General features: G+C 42.2%; 1 protein-coding gene across 1 annotated transcript in view; it reads left to right on the forward strand.

Moving 5' to 3' along the window:
• Positions 1–22,703, forward strand: part of SH3GL3 (SH3 domain containing GRB2 like 3, endophilin A3) — a 30,168-nt gene that overhangs the window by 3,158 nt on the left and 4,307 nt on the right. Inside the window, exons 2-6 of the mRNA XM_063314176.1 lie at positions 17,251–17,319; positions 18,667–18,739; positions 18,967–19,110; positions 20,404–20,537; positions 21,643–21,801. Of these exons, the coding sequence (XP_063170246.1) occupies positions 17,251–17,319; positions 18,667–18,739; positions 18,967–19,110; positions 20,404–20,537; positions 21,643–21,801 (579 nt within the window). The remainder of the gene's footprint in view (positions 1–17,250; positions 17,320–18,666; positions 18,740–18,966; positions 19,111–20,403; positions 20,538–21,642; positions 21,802–22,703) is intronic.

The raw sequence follows: 22,703 nt of genomic DNA on the forward strand, positions 1-22,703 counted from the left end.
AGATCTGTCTTCCCTTACTCTCTCTCAAAGTTCAATTTTCAACATTGGACATTATCCCTGGAAAGGCCGCTGCTTTAACGCTTGTCTAAAGTTGTTATTGCCATCCTACATAAATTCAGTCTTGTTTTTATTCCTTGAGTACTATATACTATCTTGAACTATTCTTGAGCCCAAGAAAACAAAATAATATATCATCTTCATATCTTTACAGTCAACAGGGATTTCATTTGATTTGTGGTTGACGTTACTTTGGGCTACTTAATATGTAACATTAATCCACTTTTTTTTAACTTTCATAATGAGCTCTTCTAAGTCCTCTTTATTTTCAGCTAACAAAATGGCATTATCTGCGTATCTCAAATTGTTAGTGTTTCAACCTCCAGTTTTCGTTCCAGCTGCCCTATTGTCCAATCTTGCAGCCATTCTTACGTTTGTATACATTAAATGGATATGGAGACAATATGCACCCTTGTCTTTCTTGCATCGCTTTTCTGAATCCCTCTGTTTTTTCAAACCCAGTTCTTACAGTAGCTATTTGTTCATTGTAAATGTTCCTTGGAAAAAATAATTAGATGTTCTGATTTGGGCATTAGCCCATTCCTAGGTCTGTACGGTGCTTCAAGTTCCATTCAGAAGAGGTGCTTTGGAATATGAGGGAGAGTGAATGTGGCATCTATCTGCAACTCACTGAAGCAGCCACTTCTGTTTCCAGAAGCGTGGGATCTTGGAAGCAGACATGTGTTAGGCCTGCACTCCCCATCTTCCAAAACACCTCTTCAAAACTGAATCTGAAACTTTGGATAGCCCTAATATATTTGAATCTCATATTAATGGTTTACACAAAGGCCTTGTTGTGGTCAATAAACCTTTTGAAATTATCTTATTCTTATCCTCTGTCTGTCTGTCTGTCTGTCTGTCTATATTAGAGACTGGCTCAAAGTCATCCGGTTGGCTTCCATGCCTAAAGAAGGACTATTTCCCAATTTCTAGTCCAGCACTTTGGCTACTATACCAGCTTTAAGCAGTTTAATGTATTTCATCTGTGCCTAGTGCTTTCCTATTTGACAGCTAGTTTGATTCCTGAATATTTTTTTCTCTCTACAGATGTTTCTGTTCTTCTATAGTCCCATTTGTAAAGGGTTCAACATAATTTCCCCATCTTCCATTCACTCTCTTAGTTCTTTTCCATGATTACTTTTGAATTAGGACTATTCAGAGGTATATTTTCTTGTGATTTCTCCGATCTTAAAAGTATCATTTTCCTTGTCTTGTTATATTCCTCTATTTGATGAATTTTTGATTTAGATAGCTGTCCCTGCTCTTTTGTTTTTGCTTGATGTTGAAAGTCTGCATTCAGTTATGTGACCTAGTTGTCCAAGGCTTTCATCCTCTCCCTTTCCTAGTCTGTCATGGTAGCTTGTTCGGAAAACCATCTGGATCTCTTCTTTTTGAAACATTGGACATGTTCTTTCACTTCAGTTGTCACAGAGTCTTTTATTTCTTGCTATAGTTCCTCTGGTTTTCTTTTGCACAAATTAAATATACTGAAATTGTTCCTTATATGAATTTTATATTCTGATTGTGTATCTTTGGGTCTTGCAGCCACGCCTTCCATTTTCTAAATGTAACCTGTACATAGTCCTCGTTTAGTGACTGCCTTGTTTAGCGACCATTCACAGTTACAGTGGTGATGAAAAAGTAACTTTATGGCCAGTCCTCACATTTATGACCTTCACGGGTCTGTAAAGCAAAGGAAAGCTGCAGTAAGGTCATATGCACAGTTGTGGTTTCATTTAGTGACTGCTTTGCTTAACAACTGAGTTGCTGGTCCCAATTGTGGTCGCCAAACGAGGACTACCTGTATACTTGAAATCAATGGTTTATGGTTTTCTCCATAGTCTGCACCTGGAACTGTGCTACTTAACTAGATTGACAATATAATAGGAAGCACAAGTTCAATGTGATTCTGAAGTTGTCCATCCAATGATATCCAGGAGTGGCATCTGTGTTTATGTTACTTGAGGCAGATGTTGACAGTGAACAAAGGATTCTCTTTTCATATGTCTCTTGCATTATTGAATTTTCCCAATCTTATTTCTATAATTCCAGGTTCCTCCATTTCTCCAACTTTACATTCCAGTCACCCATACTAAAGTTGCATTAGTAATATTGCATCCTTTCTAGATGTTGCATTTAGCACCTCTTAATAATTCACCATAGAAATCCTGACTGTCTTTCACCATTGTAGGAGGCACATACATATCTGAAATCTTGATACTCACCAACTGTTAGCTAATTCTATAAATATTACCCTGGTGTTTATAGGTTATAGCTAAATGCATATATAATGATGCTCTTTTTCAGTATCATTGCCACTTCTTTCCTTTGTATGGTGTCATGTACTGATTGGATGTAATCATCTGATATAAATGGCTTATTACAGTCCTATTTTTGCTGGGTACAGTGACATAACTTAGGAATAATATCAATTCAGGAGATTTCATTTGTGCCTTGAGAAAGTTACTTTTCTTTGGCTCATGCTTCTCACATTCCATGTTCCAGTTCTGTGTCTTCTTATAAAATGTGGAACTCCTGCTTCAGTATTGACACTGAAAAGTAATTCTACCATGGTCAAAGGTAGACAGGCTGATACCAGATCTGTCTGTTACCAAACCAGAAGACAGATGGAAATGGATTTCCTCTTTGAGAGATAGAGGCGTCTAGCCCATTGCATTGCTCAGGCAAGAGGAGGAGGTGGAAGAATTTGAACCTTGATTTCATTGTCAATAAAGTTTGCATCTGATACACTAAAGTTTGTTTGTTTATATATTTAATTTATATTTATTTGTTTTCTATCCCACCTTTATTATTTTTATAAATAACTCAAGGCGGCGAACATACCTAACACTCCTTCCTCCTCCTATTCTCCCCACAACAACAACCCTGTGAGGTGAGTTGGGCTGAGAGGGAGGGACTGGCCCAAGGTCACCCAGCCGGCTTTCAGGCCTAAGGCGGGACTAGAACTCACAGTCTCCTGGTTTCTAGCACAGAGCCTGAACTACTAGGCCAAACTGACTGCCCATCTCAAACTTACGACTCTGGGCGGCTAACAGGGAATAAAAACAAAATAAAAGCAGCATAACAATACAGCACAATGCATTCTTACATCTATCTTGGCCAAGAAATCAAACACATACCCAAAATGGACCAAGAAATATGACACAGAAGAACAAAAGGATGGCTCAGCTTTAATCACATAAAAACAGTTCTCCAACAGATGGACAATTTATTGGAATTCTTTCAAAATGGCTTCATTAGCTTTTCTATAATGACCTATTTATAGGAGCTTTTGTGTCCTTTGTTCTTGAAGTTTTTGTCTCACCAGCCAAGAGAAGCCTGGCAGGTACTGTCAGTGACTGTACCTCCTTGCAGCTCTGAGTGAGCTATCTCATCACCTCCAGATCTGCTCATGAAAGTTCTGCCTTTTACCCAGCAATCAGACGAGTGTCTTCCAACCTGAAGATATCATCATCTGGTACCCAAACTCATCTCAATGTTATGGCTGTGCTCATACTTTTTTCTTGGCAACAGCAGGGAAGGGTTTTTTCTGTTGCTTTCTTTCAGGTTCAGTTTTGGAATGTCTTCTAAGTAGTTTGGGTTAATTTATGGTTGTAGAACTCCATCCTTCTCTTTTGGACTTACCTGCAAAAGTGGCCCTACCAGAAGCCCTTGCTTCTGCTAACATCATTCGTAGAGTCACTGATGGTAGCGGGCCCTCCCTTCACCTCAAGGTCGCAACCCCCAGGGAGGGGTGTCATGCAGACTCATGGTTCATTTTAACCATTGTTTGTCTAGGTTGCTGTGGGTGGAGGTACATGTCATGCAAAGCCCTAAACCATGGTTTACGAGTCATGATGAAGCCAAGACTGAACCCATTATGGCTTAGTACACTGTTTCCCAAAAGCAGCAATTTCCAAATGTGTGGACTTCAATTCCCAGAATTCCACAGCCAGCATTGCCATAGAATTCTGGGAGTTGAAGTCTGCACATCTGGAAGTTGCCAAGGTTGGGGAACACTGGCTTAGTAAAATGTGTGAACCCAGGCATGATTTTGAGAGTTGTATATATTTTTTTTCAAATTTATTTTATAAACAACCTTGGAAGCTGCGATGAAAACTGGCCCTATTAAACCTTCCAAATTAAATCAGTGCTGCCTTTTTCTCTTGACTGATTGGGGTCCCTCCTCGCCAGAGGTTTAGATGTATGGTGTTTAAACTTGCTGGGCCGCCGTTTAAAAAAAAAAGATACTGCTTATTCCACCAGTAAATTACTCATCTGAATGAGGCAGCTGTTGTGCCTCTTTTCTGATGTCAAGAACAAAAGAGGCATTCTTCATAAAGTTTGACTAACCGCAACGTAAGCATAGCCGAGCAACGAGCATACAATAACTCTGCATTGCATCTCAAGAGTATAAAATATTCTCTGTGGGTTGCACTGGATTCGTTACACTGCTGAATCATAGATAGCTGAGCATGTAGATGGGGTAGCCCCTGACACATTGCAAGACAGGCATGGGTTTGTGTAAAATACATACATGCTAATTGGTAGGTAGAGATGCTGATTTAGAAATTATTATTATAATGTAAGTAAAAATGCAACAACCCTAAGATAAACCATAGCAGCTATAGGGGGAGGGAGAGTGGGTGAGTGGCATCGCAATATTGATATAAAGTCAGCTCTTTGGAACATCCAGACTGATGACTTGTCAACTTCGAAGCTTACACATCCTTTTTATGGCATATGAATTGGTCCTGAACAGAGATTACTTCACTTGATGGGAAGTTTAGTCCAGAGGTAGATAAGGGTAAGATTGAGGCTGAGAAATTTGTCTGAAATGATGGATGGAAGAAGATATAGTGGTTCTCTTGTTAAGGAAGCCAGCAATCTAGGAGGACACCAAGAAGGTAGAAGGTGAGCATTTGGTTGATTGGGACGGGCTGTAGACTTTAGAGGACAATGAAGTGTTGCAAGCAGTCACAATTCGGCTACTGGCCAGACAGCGACTGATGCTGACCGGGTTTTGTTTATGGACTGGTCATGTCAAGAAAATGACTAATGAGTTACTTGGTGAATGGAAATGTGCTAGTATGTGGAAGGACATGTCAACCGCTTTTCAACTTCCTCCTCTTCTTTCATTCTGAAACCCTGGTTGTTTTGCTCCAAGGGATGATATACAATTTTGAACGCTAACTCTTTTTACTTATTGTGCAGCCCAAAAGGAAATGTCCAATTGGTTCTCGCATTTCGGCTGGGCTCATGCCTTGTGCTAAACCTTAAAGTAGTTTGCTTAGGTGTGGCTTATCATGTATGGACTCAACCATTGTGGATTGTCATTGAGCCTGGACTTACTGTGTCCCTGGCCTATTTTGACTGATTCGTGTAAACAAACTGTGGCTCAGTGCTGTGTACAAAGCCAGTCTCTGTGTGGAAGAATAACGAGGTAGAACCAAGTGTACCATAGAAGGTTGCAGATGGAGATACTAGATGTTACATTTCTTTTCTGAAGTAAATATCTAACTTTCTAAAGATGGGATGCAAGTGAAACTGACAAGATTAGGCTAAACATTGAGGTCCTGATTAATTTTTGACAGGCAGGGAAGATATCTTTTTAATATGGGGGAGGACCTTGCAAAGTAGTCCAGTATCTCTCACCTACATCTGATGTGGTACATTCTGCTCTGCCATATTGCCTGTTCAATACACTTTGCCAGATGTTCAAACCTGGTATTGAGAGCCATAAGGCATGCATAAAGCCACTACTTTCCCCTCTGGTTGCTCAAACTGACAGCCTTTCTGATAGTGACAAAATGAACAAAAACATCCAGAGGAACCAGCCTAAGGCAGACTGCCTTCCAGATGTGTTCAACTTCAACTCTCCACATTCCTGAGCAAGTAGAAAATTCTGCAAGCCCACCTGGAAGGGATCAGCGGGGAAAGCAGGCCAAGATGTCTGTGTCATGAAAGGGGCCGTACTTCTGTTTGTTGTGAAGAACTGATACCTAGACTTGTCTGTGAATCTGCATGGTAGAAAAATCAAAGGTGTGTTTGAGATGGCAGAAGTTCCCTCGTTCGGATGAGAGAGTGCTGAAGGCAACGGTGCTCACTTGGGAAGGCGTGATTAAGGAACAAAAGTGTCAAGCCTAGGAAGAACAGCATGGGCTAAAAGCATTCCTTGGTACAGGTAGTCCTTGCTTAACTACCATAATTGAGACTGGAATTTCGGTTTCTAAGCAAAGAGGTCATTAAATGAATCTGACCTGATTTTATGACCTTTTTTTGCAGTGGTCACTAAGTGAATCACTGCCGGCATTTAGTGAACCGTGTGATCATTAAGCAAACCATGTGGATCCCCATTGATTTTGCTTGCCAGAAGCTGGCCAGGAAGGTTGAAGGTGGAGATCATTTGACCATGTGACACTTTGACGGTTGTAAGTCAGAACTGTCACTAAATGAATGGTTGTTAAATGAGGACTGCCTGTAATGTAATGAGTACTCAGATCCAAAATGGTTGCAAAGTAAACATAGAGGGGGACTTCAAAACAGCCATTTTGGGGCTGCCTGCAATGGAGGTATAAGTGATATGTCTTCCAGGGTGGGATCAAAGGCTCATACAAGGAGTTAGTCCAGCGGAGCTGAGGAACATACGTCATTTATATCTCTCTCTGGGCTCTTTGTGTGTCGAGGAGTCAGAAGTTACCTTTGGGCTCATCGTTCCTTACTCTACACCAAGGTGACTGTGACCTGATTGAGATGTAGAAATGGGGTCACTTTGCAGGTGGGAATCAACAAGATGGGAGCTGGGTTCTCCGGGACTGATTGTGTCATGCCTCTTTGCAGTATATTGCCTGTTTTATTCGAGCTTTGTGCAAGACAATGTGGAGCCCTTTAAATCTTGAAATTCAATTAGGAAGCAGCAAAACACAATTTAGACGGAACACCGTGCCCCCCCGGCTGGTTGACACTGGTGAAAATATCTTCGTACTTTTCCATATTGAGCCTACACATTGAAACATAATTGTGTGCCACCGCAGTTGTATTGGACAGGGCATCCAGAAGCCAAGCAGCCTTGTCAGTTGAGATATATTCCGTGTCCTGAGGGGAAAAGAGACTCTTCCCGCAAGCCGAATCTTCATGTAAATAATAATATAGGCCCCATCTTCACGTAAAAAGCAATCTGAAGTTTTCCTTGGGTTCTGTGTTTCCTCCGTACATTGCCCTTTTTATTGTTTGTGAAGGTCAAAAAATGGCTTTCAGCTTCTGCTTATGGTTTTCATTCTTAGAGAGCATTCTCCGAAGATGATCTACTGACAAGCACGGATAGTATTGCAGTGTTTCCCTCTGGGTAGGTGCTAAGCAACAATACAAATAACAGTGTTTAATTGCTTTGACTTAGTGTGTTGTCCAGCCCTTAGGTTTCTCAACTGTGCTCTATGATTTAGTGTGGCGTGTGAACAAGAAACTGTGGTTTGCTCACCATGGTTTGTAAATCCAGTTTGTTTAAAGGCAAATTGAGCACTGCAGAGAGTCTGAGCCCGTTGATTATTCGGACAGCCCTTTTCAGTGGCGAAGGATGCAGCAAGCTCTTGGCCGCTTAACCCATTTTCCCCCCTTGTCTAGTCACTTTCCATGGGGATTTCAGCCTGGAAGAGAGATGATTTTAAAGGTCATTTTCCCATCCCTGAAAAAGCAGGTGGTGGTAGAAGATACCAAGTTGCATTCCAATGTTTACTTCAAAGAAGTAGGTTCTACATTTTCATGCACACATGTGTTAAACATGTTGCAGTAGTCAAGAGGCACATGAAGGAGTTTCCTATCCTTGTGAGCACATCAAAATAGCCATAGTAATTGTATTGGCCTCATAGAAAAATTGCTCAAGGGAGAAGTCCAGAGAAGAAAAGATGGGAGAATAAAAGACTTTTACGTCTCTCCCAAATCAGTTTGCACCCAGTTCCAAAGCAATAAGGGAAAATCTCTGCTGAAAGCATCTTACTTGCTCAAGGCAAAATAACATACAGCATTGCCATCAATGTGAGATGGTTGAAAGAAAGCACTCAGTTAGTTAGATTTAATAAGTTCTGAAGCTTGCCCATTAAACATCCATTCTGGGAATTTCTATCAAAATAAACGTGGATAACCTTATTTATATATTACAGAGAAGCATAATTTGATTTAAGATGATATAAAAAAATTAAAGGCTCTGTCTGGTCTTTTGAAATGTGGCTCCTAGTTAGACATTTCCTAACGGCAATAATATCTTGGAATTAAGGATACTCTGTAGTGATATTTTAAACCCCCTACTGGGAAAGCCCACATACAATAGTATTCTGATGAAACTGTTATAAAAACTTTTAATCCTCACTCTTTACAAGCTGGTGTAGGACTTGGTGGCATAAATATTTGCCATCTGTGAGCTTTGGAGAAACAGCTGTTTGGGATGGTTGTATATGGATCTCCAAGGGATTGCTCAGTTAGTTAAATTTGTTAGCAAGTTATAATGAACTAGCTTCATCAAATTAACTACTGTGTTGTTAACAACTGACCTTTTTAATACGCTGAACTGTTATTTCCCCAGTATGAGGCTTAGGGTTAAAATGTAAAGACCCTGTTGAGTCAAGCTTAATTCCTGATGATTGAGTCCATGAGTTTTCTTGGCAAAAATATGGATATGCTTTGCCCTTGCATTCTTCTAAGATATTATTTTGGCTTTTCAGTCCAGCCTACAGCAGTGGGCTGGTGGTCGTCCATCTGAATACAAACGAGGGTCAGTCCTTCTCAGAGGTTAGCTGTGAGCTATTTTTGTAAAGAGTACCAGGACAAATCAAAATAGTACTCTGTGTTGTGTATTTCCACCACACAAAATGATGTTTACAATCTCTTAGTCTAATGAATGGGTAACATGCTGTATGAACCTAGCTCCAGATATTGCTGTAGTCTGCTGTATGTAGTAAAGAAGGCTACTCTTGAGTGGCCTTCTTTACTACATACAGCAGACTATACTTCATGGTGGAAATCTTCCAAGTTGATGTTTTCCAAGTATGTTGGACTTCAACTCCTAGAATTCTCCTTTGAGCAAAGGTGATAGTAGCACAGAATTTTGGTAGTTGAAGTTCAGCACCTGGAGACACTGAATTTTGGAATGGCTACAGCAGAATATGTCTTTAATATGATCAGAAGATACTTGTTCTGGCTATAAATCATAACCTAATCCAACATTTGGTATGCACTGTAGGGACTGATGTATATTGAATGAACTGTTAGCAAACTGAACCTCTGTTTTCCATGTGAGGATCTTTTTTCCAGCTAAAGTATAACCAGATTTTTAGATTGGGAAGCATGTTACATTTTTAAAATTCCAGGCTGTGTTTATGGATGTCAGCTACAATATTTTATGCCATTTTATTTATGGATCTGTCAAATTGCAGGTGCTCCTTTTAAACTTCTTAATCCAGTGAACTGTCAGAGTTCCCCAGTGAACATGGTTTCTTTGTTTGCAGAACATGGAGTGAGTAAGGTAGCACAGTTATAAAGTCACTGAGGCAAGTCCCCAAATATTTTTAAAAGGCCTTCTTGCACACACCTGGCAATATTCAGGAGTTTCTCAAACCATTCATACAATTTAAAACAAAAATCTAAATCTTGACCTGGTGGACACAAGACATTAAGCTATCATGGTTCACTTGATTTTTCATGGTGAGTTGTATGAATGTGCTGTTTTACCATTATTGCAATTTGTGGTGGTTACTGTGTACATGCTTAGAAAAGAAGAATAAAACATGTAGGCGTGCTTAGTAAATAAGAAAAGTGAGGGATGGCTCCAGTCCAGTATTAGTTTTTTTATTTTCCAGCAGCAGTATTGTGGTTGTTTAATTGCTGAAGAGAAAATCTTTGAAATGTGAGACATTCTCTCTTTTGAAAATAAATTGCTTCACATATTAGCAAGTGGCAAACTGGAGAGTGGATCTTGGGGTACACTGGCTGTCTTGAAGATGTAGTGTGTGTGTGTATAGACATGGAACAGCTTCAGTGGACAAGGTTTGTGATAGATCCACACAGCAGCGGGTGTGCGATGGCACTGCCTGGTGGAAAATCATCTCTGCAGCCAGAGAATCATGCTTGAGTCCCTTCTGGATAAAAGGGCCCTTTGTCTGTCTGCTCCATCTTATCAGAAATGTTGCTTCCTATTGTCCCAATAGTTAAATTTTGCTTCTTAATGTCCTCACTTCAGCAAGGCCCTGAGTGCCATATCAGCTATTATTAATGCAAGTAATAGGAGAGCCTTTTTAAACCTTGAGTTTACCCACATTGACACAGCTTTTCTGTACATAGCACATGTGCTGCTGGGACTGAGCTTCTAGATGTTCCAGGTACATGAGTGGGAATGATGGGATCAGCGCTCCCCATCCCACCCCATGGAATACTGATACCGTGACTGGGAACTCTATTCCTGAGAACGGATCATTCAGACATCCTTGGTATCTTGTTTATAGAATCCTTCCCCCCAATAAAGCTCAAGTTAGCATCAGTATTTTTGCTTCTGTGCTGCTGAAAGATCTGGAGATTATCCATGCTTTTGTGTCCTGGTGACCACTGCATGGTCTGTATCTTTGGGTGGCAGAGGGGAAGATGGAAGCCACAGCCATGCCACTGAAGCTCCTGGGCATGTTGTGGCTGCCATCTTGACTTTTTGGACCCCTTCCCTGCAGACATCCTTGCTTGCTTGTTTTTTACCTGGATGGATTGATGTATTGTCTACTCTTCTATTGTTGGGAAGTTTCATCCCCCCCACCCTTGACTCCACTGTACTTCTCAACGAATCTAGATGTAAAAGAGGTACAAGGAGCTGGCAAGATCTGTCCTCCCTAAATGGGAACCAATGAAGCTTTGCAAGTATGCCTTCCTTTTTTTCTGTATTTTCTTGTTTCCTACATGTTCTCATGCTAGAAAGCTTTAAAATTTTTGGTTAGTGTGGGCCTCACGCTAGAGGCCGCAAGACCTCCTCCCCTTAAGGGGATACCAACGTAGCTTTGGGTGTTATAATAGCTACTGACCAGTAGGATGCACTAACAACAGGTTTTGTCCTTCTGGGGATCCTTCTAGTAGGGAGGATCCCTACCCCTGAAGAGGCCCAATAAGGATGAAATTGGTTATGTAGCGCCTCCTATTGGTCAGTGGCTAATATAACACCCACCTTTTAGGGGGAGATGGGCGGTGACAGAAATGTGAATAATAAATAAATAAAATATCTGCACACTACTAAAACTCTCATTGTGTTTGTCTGTTTGTCCCCTCAAGTTAGCCCAAACGGTGCATTATACCGCAACAGTGTTTGAATCAAGATACCTAAAGTCTGCTAACTTAAAGAATGCATAAAAAATCCAGGACCCATTACTCCTGTGGAATTGAAATTTCCATGATGTTTAGACCAGTTTTATTTGCAAAGCTGTGGCCGTTGCAGCGTCCCCGTGGCCACGTGATCACAAACAAAGTCAACAGGGAAGCTGGCAGGAAGTTGGAAGTCACTCCGGCTCCCACTTCTTTTTTGCCCTCCTGTGGTCATTCTGTTTGTTTGTTTGTTTGTTTTTCAAATTTTACCACCACCCATCTCCCCCAAGAATCTGTTATCTGTTTAGGTGAGTAAATATTGACTTATTATTGAAGTTCACTTGCTACTACAATTATTTTTCTATTTATGATATATCCTCTTCTTAGATGATCCTGGGAATGTCCAACATTGGGGTAAAAAAAATATGGTCAGCCTAAAATTTAATATTCATTCTGGTCACATCAGACCACACAACCTTTCTGTCAAAGGATGACCCAATGGGCCACAGGATTGTCTAGTAACATCTAACTGGGAATGATCCAGAACTGTCGAAACCCCCTCTTCCTCACGAGGACTGTTACTCTGTAGGTAGCACTAAATCGGTGAAATTCACTGCTTTGCTACAAAAAACAAAAAAGAAACAATGGGCCAACCATTGAGGCCATCCAAATCACCACCCAAGTCACCTACTTATGGACCATGGAAAGCAGAGGTGGGACCCCAGGCCCCTGCCTAGACACAGTACAGCTAAAGAAGAACAGTTTGTGACCGCAGGTAGTCCTTCCTTGTGGCAGCCGGATATTTTAGGCTCCCGAGAACATTTCATTATTTTATTTATTTCTCCAAGCATGCCTGTCATTCTTCAGCAGCTTACAAAAGTGTCAGGGCATGCCGTGTAGAAATTATAGGAAGCAACTCTGCACAGAATATTATTACCGAGCCAAAGGCTTCGGTTGGAGAGAAAGCTCACAGCTGTGGTAACGGCTCGAGGTGCCAACTCTGCTCCACCCAGGAGCCAAAGCTGCATTCAGATATACTTTGAGGCAAACAAAAATAATAACCTGCAATCAAGTTCAGGCTGATCGCAGCTTCTGTAGGGTGGGCCAGATGGGAGGAACCCAGCTGAGGGCCTAGGGCTGCAGCAGAATTCCTGATGGAAATTTTTTTTGTGAATTAGGGATGCCATTTTGTGAGGGTGCCCACAACACCCTCTTGACATGTAAACTACATTTACTGGCTTAAAACTTTTGTTGTCTGACTCTAGAGGACTGGTTTAGATGATGAGCAGTGAGGTGGCAGAACACACATCCTTATGGCCTTGAGCATCTTCTGTAGGTGCTGATTCTAGAAAAATGCCCAGCTGGGATCTTGCGTTCAGACCCTGGTTGTCTAAATCTGGTTGTCTAGACCAGCTGGGGAATTCTGGGAGTTGAAGTCCACACATCTTAAAGTTGCCAAGGTTGACAAACGCTGGTCTAGACCGGTGCTTCTGTTCGGTGAAGAAACTTCCCAGCCTTTGCATCTGCTTTTCTCTCCAGTATTGCAATCATATAAATTGCTTTTCCATGCATGTTCCCACTGCAGCATGCAAATGTTAATCCAAACATGCTTTCTTTGGAGCCCGGTTGCACCTAAAACTTGCTATCAGCCCCTTGTGCTCACTTACAAGTAGCCTGCCATCTGGACATTTACAAGCGTGAGTAAAATCTGCAGATCGCAACCCGTCTTCTCAAATCTGCTTTTGTTTCGAAAATACGTTTTATTTGACGTCTCTTTGGTGCAAACTTCCTTTTCTTACTTGCCAAGCTGTGAAAGCAGAGTAAAACATCAACTCGCTCTTATTAGAAGCTACTTGTAGCAGGCATTTATCTATGCGACGTGGTGGGATTTGGCCAGACTAGGAATCTGGGTTTTATATTTGTCTAGCCTTTTTTTCCATCTCAAGAACAGAAAAAGGAAAGTGGGGAGGTCAGTACCTGGGCCCAAACAGAGGCATAAAAAACGATCAGCTCTTAATTTGGGAAGTAGGGAAATAAAAGGGAAAAGAAAGCCTTTGAAAGGCTACATTGTCGCTCTCGTGTTTCCACCACAGAAGCTTGCCATGAATCTTACATTGTGTCCGGGGAGGGCTGCTTCCCTCTCGTAGCCAAGAACACGCTCCATGTGGCCGCAACCTTGCTGCCCTTTTGTTTAAATACTTTCCCACAGTGGCATTGATACATGGGCTGGAGTGTTGCACAGACTGACCCTGCTTTTGGCTTCTTGCTTTAAAATTAATTTTGCAAGGTTGCAAGGACAAGATTTCTTTTTTTTCCAAAGGGACCGCCAGCCAAACATGGAAGGACTAACATACTGGATCAGGTAGCCAGAGGGACAGGCCGTGTTATTGTGTGGGTAGAGTTGCTATGAGCTTCAAGATTACGACAGAGTTTTCTCCCACGTCTCCTTACATTGGCGCTTGAATGCTCTTTTCCTTTCTTTTAGTAGAGAGGTATATATTTGCCTATGAGCCTCGCGTGGCGCAGAGTGGTAGGCGGCAGTATAGCAACCAAAACTCTCCCCATGACCCGGGTTTGATCCCAGCGGAAGCTGAATTCTCGGGTAGCCAGCTCAGGTCGACTCAGCCTTCCACCCTTCCGAGGTCGGTAAAATGAGTACCAGCTTGCTGGGGAAGGTGATGGCTGGGGAAGGCAATGGCAAATCACCCTGCTCTATAGTCTGCCAGGAAAACGTCGCGAAAGCAGCGTCCCCCCAAAGGGTCAGACATGACTCGGTGCTTGCACAGGGGACCTTTCACTTCACATATATTTGCCTAAGCCAGTGTTTCTCAACCTTGGCAACTTTAAGATGTGTGGACTTCAACTCCCAGAATTCTAAGCACAACAAAAGCTCTTTTAAAAACATGGAGCTTGGCTGCATGTTGCAGGAGCTCAGTGGGACTTATTTCAGAGCAGATGTTCATAAATTGGCAAGACCAAATTTACCAGACCTAGTTGCCAATAACATTTGGGCTCAATACAGTCATTGTTCCATTGGCTTATATCCAAGTACTTGACTTTGGTCATTGACCAGCCTTACATAACGACTGATTGATTGATTGATTGATTGGTTGATTATGGGCCATAAGTCATTTTCAACTCCTAGCGACCACATTGATAGATTTCTCTTTGGCAATCTATCCCTATCCTGGTCTTTCAGTTCTTCCAACTGTGCACTCATCGCCACTGTAACTGAGTCCATCCACCTTGCTTTTGGTTGTCCTCTTCTTCTCTTTCCTTCTACCTTTCCCAGCATTAGAGCCTTTTCCAGAGATTTGTGTGTGTGTGTGTGTGTGCGCGCGCACGCCTTCAAGGCAGTGTTGACTCTTGGTGACTGCCTAAACTAGTCCCTGCAGTTTTCTTGGCAAGATTTTGTAAGTGGTTTGCCATTTCTTTCTTTCCAGGGCTGAGAGAGACTAGCTGGCCCAAGGTCACTCAGTTGGCTTCATACCTAAGGCGGGCCTAGAACTCATGGTCTCTCGTTTCTAGCCTGAACCACTTACACCAAACTGACTGTTTCCAGAGATTACATACCATATTACATAGACATAATTAGATAAAAGAGAAAACACAGTGGAATAAACGATGAATTGAACTCAGCCAGCAAAGGTGAAAATATGATTGGTATGGACATTAATTTGGACAAATGGTGTATCAGTGACTGCCTCCAGAAGCTGAAAGCTCCAGGTTGGCTTCCTGGTTATCACTGAAATACTATGCCACTTTAAAACCAAGCTGTTATTGGAACTGTGAGAATGTGCTTACAAGACCTTACCTGGTAACTTTGAAGTAAGCTCCTCCCTGGGGCCTGTGGTTGTTGATTTGACTTAACAGAATGAGATTAAAGGTCCCCATCACTTTTGGTTCCCATGGTATATAGAAAACCCCTGCTTGAGAGACAACGTTGGAGATCCATAGTTCTGAGGGTTCTCTTTGCCAAATCTAGGAGCATATGAACTGCAGAAAGCTATTATGAATGTTTCTGTATAAGTGGAGCTGGCCCTTTGTGCTGTCGCTGCTGCAATACACGCTCTGCGGGGCCAAATAGCCATCTTAGTATGGGCAGTAGGATATCCCCAGATTCTTTTTGGCCTCACAAGGAAGGGGGGTATGCAAAGTAGTGAATTCTTCCTGCTGCATTTGGGTTAATCAACATAACCATATCAACACTCATATCGTATCAATCCACAAGCAGGCACACTCTGGGGAAGGAGTGGGTAAAGCCCAGATTGTAGAAGGCAGCCTAGAAGATAGAGAGAGAGATACACATACGCTTAATTTTTCTTCCACATGGACATGGTTAAAGGACATTTTATTCATTGGATTTCTCTTCCTTCTAAAAGGGATATTGATAACTGTTTGCATAATGTGTGGACCCTCCTGCTGTGGAGTTTGTTGTTCTGTTTCTAATTCCTGCTCAGATGATGCCCCAGGGTAGTCTGTCCATTATTGGAATAGATTTCAGCAGCTTTCAGCTTAGTAAAATGCAACTGTTTTTCCTTCAGTTATGCTCTAACACTGGGCCAAACCATAATGTGGTTGGCTCAGTTTATGGCAGTGGTAGACATTACGAACTTTCAGGGGCTGTAATTTAGTCTTCCAGCCCTCCAAAGAGCTTCAGTTGATATCACTGGAGCTGTCTGTCTGTATCTCTCTCTCTGACATCATTGGAAAAGATGGGGTTGAATTTTTTCCTCCTCCTTTTTACTTTTGTGAACACACAAAGACAAGGCCATAATCAAGTAAAAAAATAAAAGACAGCTTTTAGGGTCTGAGGAACTTAAGGAAAGGAATGGGAACAGGAAGTCTTGTAAGTTTGAATTAACAGGAGAATCAGTTTAGTGCTGAATTTTGGCACTGCCACCTTGTGAAGCTGGGAGGCTGCCTGGGGTTAGCCCTCCTCATTTATGGTTTAGCTTGTGGTGTAATCCCAACCAGTTCTGGTTTATTAAATCTGGTTAAAACAAATCACGGTTTAGCATAGCGTTCAAACCAGGAGTATATGTCTCTTCTGATCATGATGGTCTTAAGAAGAACAAGGAAATGGAGTGCTTTTCTTTTGTCTGCTTTGCACAAATGCAGTCTCTCTGACGTAAGGCGGAAGCTCTTGTGCATTCGTTGTGACTGTCCATAGTTACTGGTGTGCCAGCTGAGTTGTGGGTAGAAGACGTTTTAAGTGAGGGGGATGTGCTATGGGTGGGACAAGGGAGCTTGCTGAGAACATCTCCCAGAAACTCTTGTTGCTCACAGAGATCCAAAAATCTATGGCTCAGAGGGAACATCTGCTAGGATCTGGTGTGGTTTGGAGGTGGAGCTGGTAAAATAGAGGTGCAGACGTGATAAAGAGGAGTGGGGAGGCCAAGAAGACAGGCTGGGGAGAGGAGATAAGTCTCTCTGTGCTGGCAGCATCTGAAATGGGAATTCTCTACTGAGAAGCAGCCTTTGTGATACGAAGGGTGTGCACACATGATACACTGAACCATGCAGTAGCCAAACACATTTTCACTGACTATTGAGCAGAGACACACACATACCCTACTTAGGGTTAGTTTATGGCAGAGAGGCAACAACAAAGATGCTGTTGCCTGCAAGCCAATGGCCAGTCTTCCTCTCTGCCTTGGGGATGGGCAAGGATCTCTCTTTACAACCAGCTTTCCATTTGCTGTAATGAAACATGTGCTTAGTATATGGTTTCCAGGTTCTAAAGAAGGTTCTTGATTTCCCTTGGCATTGGGTGTATGTGCTTCATCCGTTTTTCTGTGATGACGTGTCCTTTGGTTTGGTGCTGTACCCAATCTATTGTTTATTATTATTCTTTTCCTCTTGCAGCTTTTCAGTGAGAAGATCAGTGGGGCAGAAGGGACAAAACTTGATGAAGACTTTCAAGAGATGGAGAAGGTAAGGCAAGTCTGTGATGCGGGCCAGTAATTGCAAAGTATTTATTTTGAATTATAACTTGAGCCCTTTTCATCCTTTCCCCTCATGGACATCCTTTGCTCACTCACACACAGGTACATATACACACATGCACACAATAAATCCATCATGGAACATTTCCAATTTATGGGGGAAGACAACGTAGGGACCCTGTTTTGGCTCAAGGGATGAACTGGCCCCAGGCAAGCATGCTAGGGCTACAGGACAGGAGTGGGTGAAACCATAGCCCATTAGACAGTATTTCTTAGGGGTTAGGACCAGGAGAGAAGTGGTTAGGGAGGAGGCCTTGGGAGAACGTATGGCCTCCTCAAGATGTTTTCAAGAGAAATGTGTTACCTCTGTGAGGCTCAGTGTTCTCTACTTAGTGGGGCATGCAGTTATAAAGAAGTCAGTACTGATCTGTCCTGACTAAGCAAGAACCACGCCGAGACAAGGAAGAAATCTCTAGTGCTTTATTATTGCTATAGTAGACAGAAAATCCTACCAAACTGAAGAAGCGTGGGAAAACCCAGACAGATAAACCCCCAAAAGTCAAGGCGGGTCTGTTCTGTGTCTCTTTGAATGACAGCTCAAAGTCTCTAAACTACGCATGTGTTTTTGCCTCTGGATAGTGGCCCCCTCCTGCTCACCATCAGTACTCATGACATCATCATCTAAAACAATAGTCAAGCCATTGGGACTTCTGTTCCTACAGCATAGCATCCTTACTATTTTTCCTAACTAGAGTTTTTTTCCTTGAAAGGTACATTTGGCTCCCTTCCTGCTTACTTTTAACCTGGCTGAGGTGTTCAGATGAGTCCATGTTGTCCTACTGATTTGAGACTCTACTCTAACTCAATTATTTAGTTGGACAGAGTGACACTGGGGTCATCTGGCCATGAGACCTGGCAAGGTCAGGTTCCCCCAGTTGGATTAGTTCCAGATATTTCTTGAACTACAATATCCATCTGCCCTAGCTAAAATAGGCCATAATTAGGAAAGATGGGAGTCACACTCCAAAGTGTCTAGGGGACATCAGGTTGGCACAGGTTTGTGTGCAGCACATGAAAGAAACAGTCCCAGTCATATATTGTTAAAGATTAGTGGTGTTTCAAAATTGAATTATTTTGAATCCAGCACCCTAACCCACGTCCAGTAGAGCTGGTTTCAACAACCTTAGAATGTCTCAAACTCGAAACACTTCCAAAATGATTGAAACTGCCCATTTCAAATTTGGGGAATCAAAATTGGAGGTGTTGAGTAAGAAATGGCTCACATCGAAAATGTTTTGCACACCCCTACAAAAGACATTTCATCTTCTTCTTGCAGAAAATTGATGTCACTAGCAAGGCAGTGGCGGAACTTTTGTCCAAAGCTACAGAATATCTCCAGCCTAACCCAGGTAAGAACAAGAAAATTTCAGTGACTACCAGATGTTTCAGATTGCTGAGCATCTCCGTGAACCAAGCCATCAGATCTGTTAATGACAACCTGCTCTGTGGTTACTGCAAGGTAGAAAAACATTCCGGGTCTGGAAAGATGAAGTCAATCAGCAGAAATGTTCTCCAGACATAAAGAAATCCCAGGGTATCTTTTAAGCTTTTCAATATTAATCTTTCTCTGTTAAAGCCTACAGAGCTAAGCTGGGAATGTTGAACACTGTATCCAAGATCCGAGGGCAAGTGAAGGCCACAGGCTATCCACAGACAGAAGGATTGCTTGGGGAATGTATGCTCCGATATGGGAGAGAACTCGGAGAAGATTCCACCTTTGGTGAGCTTCTGCAGCCATGCAATGTTGTTCATGTAGTTTATGCAAGCCGCACTTAATCAGTCTGGATTTTTAAGGAAAGGGTGGGTCTGTGCCTGATCAGAGGACATTACAGAGAGACAAGATGCAAGGGTGTAGAGGCATGAATGTGACAAAATATGGCCTCTGTCTTTGCATGCTGGTCCCTAAAATGGATGTACCATTTTCAAGTAAATGATGCTCAGGTGTATTACCTGAGATGCAGGTGAAAACATTATGTCCCTAGGCTAGACTGGTTGGAGCAAAACAAAGCCAGAAGAAATAAACAGGTTGATTCTTCTGTGAATGGCTGATGAGCAGGAGTTTAGTAGATCTGGTTTCAAATGTGGACATACCTGAACCAAGGGGCAGCTTGAAAGGTGTCCTGCTTCAGAATCTAGACTGCTGCTGAATTCTAAGGTGAGACAGCTTGTGGTAGCAGCTGTGTGGGGGTGGGGGTTGCCCCTTCAACAGTTATTCTGGAGAGATGCTCACAGGGTTCCTGTGGTTTAGTCGAAATGTGGCTCATAATACATTTTCACACGGCACCAATAATCCTGTTTCTGAAAGAAAGTAAAGCAACCCCCCCCTCTTTTTTATTTTACTGGAGATTTTCTAGAGTGAGGGGGGAATTGGAAACAGAATAGATCCAATTTGTTGGTTTCCAGATACGAAAGATATACCAGCCTGATTAAAATGGTCCTGCCTGTTTTGTCTGACAGGTACCTTAAAATGCTTTGGGCCGATTTCCTCCACTGTATGAAGGTATTGTAGCAGTAGTTGGGAACTATGCTCCTTACAATGCAGGAATAAATGCTGGTGGGGACTAAAGATGGAAGCTGGTCTGGTTGAGTTGCTTTAAAGGAAGATCAGTTGGCGCTATTTTAAAGAAATATTTATTTGCAATTATTGCACAGCCTTTCAGCTTTTGTGCTTTAGACATTGCAGGTCTGTAGTTCGCAATTAGCAGAGACAAACTGCTAATGTGCACTGACTGGGGGTTATGGGTGCTGTAATCCCACATACCTACAAGAGTGCCAAATTGTGGAGGGCTCTGCTTAAGAATGCTAAAGCTTGGTTCTCTCTGCAGCAGGCTGTACTTCTTAGTTAGGAATTGCCTCTGCTAGAGCATGTGGCTGGAGAAATGCTCTGGAAAATAAGGAGGATAGCAGCTTTCCACATTTCTGAGAATAAAGCCTTTTAAATTTCAGTTTGGAAGCTGCTGGATTTTTTTTTAAAAAGTGATGTGTTACACAAGTGTCGTTTCTTCTTTACAAGGTGCTGCGCTGATCGATGTGGGGGAAAGTATGAAGCAGATGGCTGAAGTGAAAGACTCTCTAGATATCACCATCAAGCAGAATTTTATTGACCCTCTACAGCTACTACAGGAAAAGGATTTAAAAGAGATTGGAGTGAGTTCACCTCTGGCTTGAATATTTGCCTGGGGATGTGAAGTGTGCCCTTGGAAAAATAATAGTGTTTCTCAAATCTCTCTATTTCTCTCAGGCACTCTTTTTCACTTCATAATGCCTGTTGACTGGGTTTGCACAATATCTTAAGCCTAGGTTAACAAAGCACAACTGCCATGCTCATGTACTGTGCAATGCTGAAACAAATGATATTTCTTAGGCTTAACATGGCTGCGCCAAGAGGATGGCCGAGGTCCCAGCAAAGCACTGAATCACAAACTTTCCACCCCCATTCAACTTATTCCAGTGGTTACATGGAGCCTGTTTCCCTGGAGCAGTTGGAGCATCTTCCTTCCTTGATGCTTAAGGAGAATTTAGCCACTGGAGGTTTCTAACCTTCCTCAAATCCTTTGCAAAAAATGTGATTTGTTTTTGCCTTACATCAGAAGCATTTGCTCTGCCTGTTTTTGCCTGGTGTGTTGTGTGAACCCAGAAAATGAGATGAATTAAACCATGGTATGAGGATTCCTGCCTTGGGCAGGGGGTTGGACTAGAAGAACTCCAAGGTCCCTTCCAACCCCATGATTCTATGATTCCATGGGCAGTGTTGGGCAGACCACCTTGCCTCTGAAGATGCCGGCCACAGTTGCTGAAGAAATGTCAGGAGATCTGTTGTCTAGACCACTATCACTAAACATTGAAACCCAACAGATACCGGCTGTGAAAGCCTACACCAGTAAACCATGATTCAGTTAAACATGGGTAAGCATGTTGTGTAAGCACACCCAATGGTTTAGTGGAGTCCTGAATATTAATGGGCACTCTACAGTCAAGAAAGAACCTGCTAGAAATTTAATGAGAGCCAAAATACAAAAACAAACCAGATTTTGGCAAAGTATTGCTTCTGATTTAGATGGGCTGAAGATTTTTTTATTGAACAAAGTATCCAGCATGTAAAAATTTATTGCAGAGCAACTGTTCACAGATGCTGTTACTTAATTATTTTTTTAGCCATTCCACGTGGCTAAGAGACACTTCTGCCCCTGTTCATGAGGCCTTCTTGTTTGCTCTAACTATTTGGTTCTCTTCTTTCCCTTTTTGTAAATAGCACCATCTGAAAAAATTAGAAGGCCGGCGTCTAGATTATGATTACAAAAAGAAGCGTCTAGGGAAGATTCCAGATGAAGAAGTGAAGCAAGCTGTTGAGAAGTTTGAAGAGTCCAAAGAGTTGGCAGAACGGAGCATGTTCAACTTTTTAGAAAATGATGTGAGCTCCTCTCCATGCTGCTTGAGGCCTTTGACAGTGCGAGACATATCTACGTTGGCGTTTGTTGCACATGTGATGTGGTGTAACTGGTAATTGTGAAGATGAACAGGTTGCCAGTTATTTAAGCACTGCCTACTCTTTTCCAAACAAACAAGAGGATAAAATCTATGAATGTCTGTGGGCCTTCTTAATTCACTGTTCCTGAAATTTGGGTTGCTCTTCTTGGAAGCTGTTGAGAAGGGGTTCTTAAGTGGCGAAGTGTAGATTTAAGGCAATCTACCACTCTCAAACCTGTTATCTGTGTGCCCTGTAGTTTGGTGATGCATTTTCTTGCTATTTTAAAATGTAGGAAATGGGGGGGGAAATCTAGTATTATCTCTAAAATAATTTTAAGCTACCCCTCTCTCCAAAGCCCAAGAAATTCCTAACCTGACCACTCTATCACCTCTTTTGCATTAGCTGTGTGCAAAGTGTATCTTTCCTGGAATGATAGATTTTGCACACACCTAAGTTAACTTCTTGGAATATGCCTCATCAGCTCCAGAACAGCCAGTCTGACATAGTCCAGAGGAAAGACAGAATTTGTTGGTTCAATGCTAAGAACAGTAGCTTTTCCACATGCACATTCTGTATCATTGGTCTACTGACTGCTGTCCTTCCTCCAGCCAAACATTGTCCATCCCTGATCTAATGGAATCCTTTTTTGAGTATGTGTCAAATTTCACCCAGGCAGAGCACGATTCACCACTCTACTGCAGCTAGCTAACTGTAGAGGACTCTGCATAGAACCACAGAGTGGGAAAGGATCTTGAAGATCCCTTAGAGATTTAGTCCAAACCCTTGCCCAGTGCACGCTCCAGTAGAGCATCTATGACAGACAACCACCCAGGCCCTGTTGTTTC

Source organism: Candoia aspera, chromosome 13 (assembly GCF_035149785.1).
Source record: "Candoia aspera isolate rCanAsp1 chromosome 13, rCanAsp1.hap2, whole genome shotgun sequence".
In the NCBI taxonomy this organism is placed as follows: domain Eukaryota; kingdom Metazoa; phylum Chordata; class Lepidosauria; order Squamata; family Boidae; genus Candoia; species Candoia aspera.